Source organism: Patella vulgata, chromosome 9 (assembly GCF_932274485.2).
Source record: "Patella vulgata chromosome 9, xgPatVulg1.2, whole genome shotgun sequence".
Lineage (NCBI taxonomy): Eukaryota > Metazoa > Mollusca > Gastropoda > Patellidae > Patella > Patella vulgata.
In genome coordinates this window covers 12,669,097-12,674,493 of record NC_065887.2, presented here as the reverse complement: position 1 = coordinate 12,674,493, position 5,397 = coordinate 12,669,097, and the positions used below count along the sequence as shown (strand labels likewise).

General features: G+C 39.4%; 1 protein-coding gene across 1 annotated transcript; it reads left to right on the top strand.

Moving 5' to 3' along the window:
* Positions 1–521: 521 nt before the first annotated feature.
* Positions 522–4,063, top strand: LOC126831734 (uncharacterized). Its single transcript, XM_050562384.2, has 4 exons — positions 522–671; positions 1,172–1,282; positions 2,239–2,405; positions 2,833–4,063. The coding sequence occupies exons 1-4, from the start codon at positions 533–535 to the stop codon at positions 4,012–4,014; spliced, it is 1,599 nt and encodes a 532-aa protein (XP_050418341.1). The 5' UTR covers positions 522–532; the 3' UTR covers positions 4,015–4,063.
* Positions 4,064–5,397: the final 1,334 nt, after the last annotated feature.

The following is a 5,397-nucleotide window of genomic DNA, read 5'->3' as shown; positions in this document are numbered from 1 at the left end:
GAGGTCTCGTGTATACATTGGCGTGCACGTTAAAGATCCTTTGGCAGTTGGAATTCGATATAAGAGTAGGCCGTAGCGCCGCTGCCCGGGCAAAATTTCCTTCATAGCACACTGTATGGCGTATGCCCGTCTTCATTAGCCCAGTTCAGGAGCAGAACAGTAGGACGTTAAACCCCATTTCATTTCATTCGAAAACTTTTCAACATTCGACATTCTCTGCGGACGATATAAACGGGATATGGACAAAATCCTGCACCACCAGTAATCTTCGCTAAAATCTTTGGTAGGCCTCTTTTTTAATCTGATTGAATCCAAACCGGAAGAGCATCTACTGTTGTTATTTTTATTGTGTTGTCTTAATTAAATGTTAAATAATAAATTTAAGAACAAGCCACTTTTCTGGGAGTTTAATAACCATATCTGATTATTTCAGAGAGTTTAATAAACATATCACAGACTTTAATAAACATATCTGATTATTTCACAGACTTTTATAAACATATCTTATTATTTCAGAAGTTGATGTGAGAAAATGTTTGGAGGTAGTGTAATACTACTGGTACTATGTACAGTATCTGTATATGGTGATCATTGGGAATCTGTGTTACCATGGCAAGTGAAAACAACTCTCCTACAACTCTCTGATCAGTTTAATATAGATTCAGTTAGAGGTAATTAGACATAGTATTAAATCTATATTTAATGCATGGTATTTGCCTATAATCATTTGGTCGATGGTAATTCCCCTGGGTTTACCAGTAGAGGTGTATGAATTCCATGCCTGGGATCGCGGGACACCCTTTCATAATAGCATAATATGCATGTTTTCAATCCTTATTGCTATTAGTTTATTCTCACGAGAAATTTCATAGTCTAAACCAAGTGTTGAGATAATCGATATAACTCCCATAACTTTACTTTTACCATCTCAATTAACGTCGATTTGCCATTACTTAAAGATGCCTTATAAAAATAGATTTAAACTAATTTATCTATCAAAAGGTTGCTTCAAAATTCAGGTCAAAACTTTTTAATCTCAAAAAAAGAACTATCCCAAGCTACAAAAATCATTTTAAGCAACTTTGTTTGTCACATGACCTGAGGGAGGGTACATTTTCAGTTTTAATACTTGTGTCGGTAATTAGTTGTACATTATGTATTTGTTCTCTAGGTGATCCCATTGCCATTTATCGAGAGGATTTGGCTAAAGATTACGTCGCTTACTGGTATATTCTCATCAACCATGATGAATATCTCATCCTTTCTTCTGGTCGGGAAACAGGTAATGTATACACATAAAAATAATATCATCACTCGACGATATAAATAATACATTAATTTCTTGTTGTGGCATCGTATTTTAAAATTAGATTACAAATATACGGAAGGTCTTCTGTAAATACTGTAATTGCCTTTTAAATTGTTTCAACTGGAATATTGCTTGATAATTATCAGAGAAGCCTAGTCAAAACGTCGCTCAGTTACAAGCAGTAATTGTATTCCATAGAACTGTGACCTGTAAATTGCCTTTTGGACTGGAATACTGTATTTAACATTCAGATGTATAATATGTATTACAGTTCTCGTCCTTAATAGTCAGTAGTGGCAACGTTCCATGTGCTTCAGCTTGGCAGTTTTCTTTGTTTATGCTTGAAATCTTTCTCTCTCGACCCTTCATTTATTTAAACAAGCGGAAGGCATATTCATCAAACTAAACATTTATTTTAGCAGAAAACATTGACGCTCTCTTTCATTACCGGTATAGTATTTTGTAAAAAAAAGACAATATAATTTAACAGGAAATCAGAATGATAAGCTGTTTCTTTAAGTCGGACTCCCTGTCCTAAAACCCCCGTGTCAGTAATGCAGGACGTAGGGCCCGACAAGGACAGCTATCTAGTTGTTCGGATGGGACGAAAAACCGAGGTCCCGTATACACATTGACGTGCACGTAAAAAATCCCTTGAGAGTTGGAATTCGATATAAGAGTAGGCCGTAGTACCGCTGTCCGGGAAAAATTTCCCTCCTAGCACACTGTATGGTGTATGCCCGTCTTCATTAGCCCAGTTCAGAGCAGAACAGTAGGACGTTAATCTTCATTTCATTTCATTTTTCTGTCTTAAACCACTTACAAAGGGAGACAATGCAGGAAAATCCAACGGATTGTAACAGACACTCCAATTTCGAAACGATGACGTTCACCATGGTAATAATAATATTGATGTTTATTATTGATAGGTGACTATAAACTGGTAATACAAGGATCAAGTCCTTCTTTAATAGATGATCTGGACAAGGCAGCCTCAGAGAAGAAAACTAAATGTGTTAAATATTTCATGATGACACCAACTCCAGATGTTAACCTAGCATGTCAAGACAACAAAGGTCTAATGATATTTGCTGACGTAAGTTATGACGTATTATTATTGATTGAAGGAATGGGCGAATTAAATAGGATTAACGTCTTGTTGATTGTTTACTTAGGCCAGTTATGTTTAGACTGATATGTGTCAAGGTCAAGGGGACCAGCCAGTGACGTTCCCACAATCAAGGGATTATTTCCGTGCACTGCCACTGTAAACCCAAATTCGTATCCAAACACCTGCTTTGAATATGATCCCGAATGATACTTGATGGCGTACGTTATTATAAGTCCCTGGTCGTGAACTTTGCGTTATAATATGAATCCTTTGCAAACTACAATATTGTAAAAGTTGAATCTCTAATAGGTATACTCAGTACAAAAATGGCTCAAATCCGTTCAATATTTACGAAGATATGACGACGGCTGCCATCTGTATTTACCGTGTACCAAATTGCATTATTTTTCAGAACAAAGATATCTTGGCCAAAGCAGATTATTCAACTCTGTCTAAATTATGGGAAAGCCAAAGACGTGATGTGGAGCGAGAACATGTCTGGGAGAACTCTTTGTTGAACAAGTTCCAAAACAACACCTACTTCCGGGTTCTTGAACACGGAGACAACCATAAGATTGTTGTAGGAGACAGTAAAAATGTGAATATCATGGTAATGAACGACGGCACCATAACCGAAGATGAGGAACAAGCAAGGCTGTGTCAACTGCTAGGTGTCTGTCACCCAGAAGACAACACCCGTGTAAACCCGCAAAGCTTCCAGCTGACAAAATACGGACAACTCTTTGTGAACCTCGATGTACCGAGAATCCAAAAACCAACACGTGGATTCTATCTTACTATCTCTACTTTCGACAAAGGTGAAACCAAGGGTCAACAAATATCCATTGACTCTAGACGACGAGTCAAGCGACAGGTGACAACGGGGCCATGGACAGAATATTCTATAGATGACGAAATCCTGTTCCCTGATTATAGACAGCACGACATTGATTGTGATGTTAAATGCTGTGCTGTTGGGTGTGGTCCTGTTGCCTGGGCAATGATCCTTGGGTATTATGATAGAAGATCACATGATAAACCCAGCACGTATACTATCGGTAGTCAGGGACTCTTCCGGTGCAGCCCGGACGCAACCAATGGTTCAAACATTTGTAAAGCACCTGCTTATACAACTGATCAAGTCAAGCAACTGACTGAATATCTGCACGATGTAATGGGGACCTTTTGTCTGACTGGACAAGGAGCTACGACACAAGGGGCTATGCAGAAATTTGAAGATTATTTCAAGCCACGCCAACTTACAGGCAGTCCAAACGTTACTGTGGAAACCAGTGGTATTGCGAGCTTTGTCGGTATCTATGACGACGGAATTAGAGATTCCGGTCTTGCGTTCCTTAGAGCTAAGTGGCCTGTTGTTGTGGGTATACGAGTTGATGGTATTTTTTCCCAACATTTCCCCGTTGCCACTAAATACCGTAGCCGATCGAGCAAAGAATGCAAAAAAAGTCTATGGGGAAGTACAAAATGTACGACAAGCACTGAGTACGAAATGTACCTGCACATGGGTTGGGGTGGATCCAATAATGGTTGGAGAGCGGCTAAAATGTTTATGGCCGCTGTTGCTTGGTATTAGCACAGTACTTTGATTTATTCTCATTTATTTCTTCCTGTCCTAAATTTTGTATCACATTAATTATACATATATTTTTTTTTAAAATTCTTCATTTTGCATACTGTTCACATATTTCGTTTAATTTATGCAAATGATATAATTATTGATATAAAAAATATATTTTGATACATATTTAATACATTTATAATAAAATTTATTGTTCCGTCAATCAATGACAGCAAATATCAAACATATTGATTGCAGGACGGAGGGCCTGACAAAGACAGCTGTCTGGTCGTTCGGATGGGACAAAAAACCAAGGTCCCGTGTAAACATATCCCATATAGGAGAATACTACCTGTGTAGATTGGGTTAACCAGATGCCAATGACTGCCATTAAATTCGGATTTCGCCGAACATAACTGATTAGAAAGTACAGTAACAACAGAAACGATTGAATGTAAATCAGTTTATATACATTTTTATTACATTATTATATGCGTTGCGATCCATTTGTGTCCATTTCTAGGTGTTAAAGAATGGCGATTTAGCTCTTTTAAACCTAATTTTCTGCACCGACTGGGCTAATAAAGACGGGCTTACGCCATACAGTGTGCTATGAATATTTTTTTCCAGGAAAGCCGTTCTACGGCCTACCCTTATAGACTATCGAATTCCAACTGTCGAGGCGTATTTTACGTGTACACGAGACCTCGGGTTGTCGTCCCATCCGTACGACTAGGCTGTATCATAAAGTCTGTAATTGAGTCGACTGGCGTGGTTTCGAATCCCCGGTTGTACGTGGCAAGGAGTAGGGTCGCCTGTCCAACCTCGTGGGTTTTCTCCGGGTCCTCCGGTTTCCTCCCACTGCTAAAGACCCCTACGCGCAAGCGATTTATGTAAATAAAATTGAACCATATGTTAGTCCCGAAATGACCTAGTTTGTATCGAGTGGACGTTAAACCCCATTTTTCTCTCTCTCTCTCTCTCTCTCCGTACTACTAGACCGCTGTCTATGTCAGGCCCTCCGTCTTGTACCACTGACAAGGAGTAACCACACCGTAAAATCCCGAGGAATTTTCTCGGCCAACACCGGGAGCGAACCCGAGACCTCCAGGCTAGCAAGTCAGCTTCTTACTCACTGGGCCACCGCGACTCCCTCGTTAGGGCGTAGCCCGCTACATATGTAGGGTACTCTATGCCCCAGGCTTTAGACAATGAAATGCGTTTACAGCTGAAAATCCAAATATGCAAAATGGCACCAGGTGTTCAGGAAAGGATTAATCTCTCCTGACTCTTGTTAGACTGTTGTCGTGGTGTTAAATGAAAAGCCGATTATGAGGAATCGAAAACTTTACGTTGGACCAAACAATTCTGTGTCGGTGGCTGACACAGATTTAGCGA

Bases quoted from the DNA above. Each gene is read 5' to 3' on its own strand.
- LOC126831734 (XM_050562384.2), top strand. From the start codon at position 533: ATGTTTGGAGGTAGTGTAATACTACTGGTACTATGTACAGTATCTGTA. The intron at 672-1,171 runs GTAATTAGACAT...TTTGTTCTCTAG, and splicing joins TAATATAGATTCAGTTAGAG to GTGATCCCATTGCCATTTAT. The intron at 1,283-2,238 runs GTAATGTATACA...TATTATTGATAG, and splicing joins TTCTTCTGGTCGGGAAACAG to GTGACTATAAACTGGTAATA.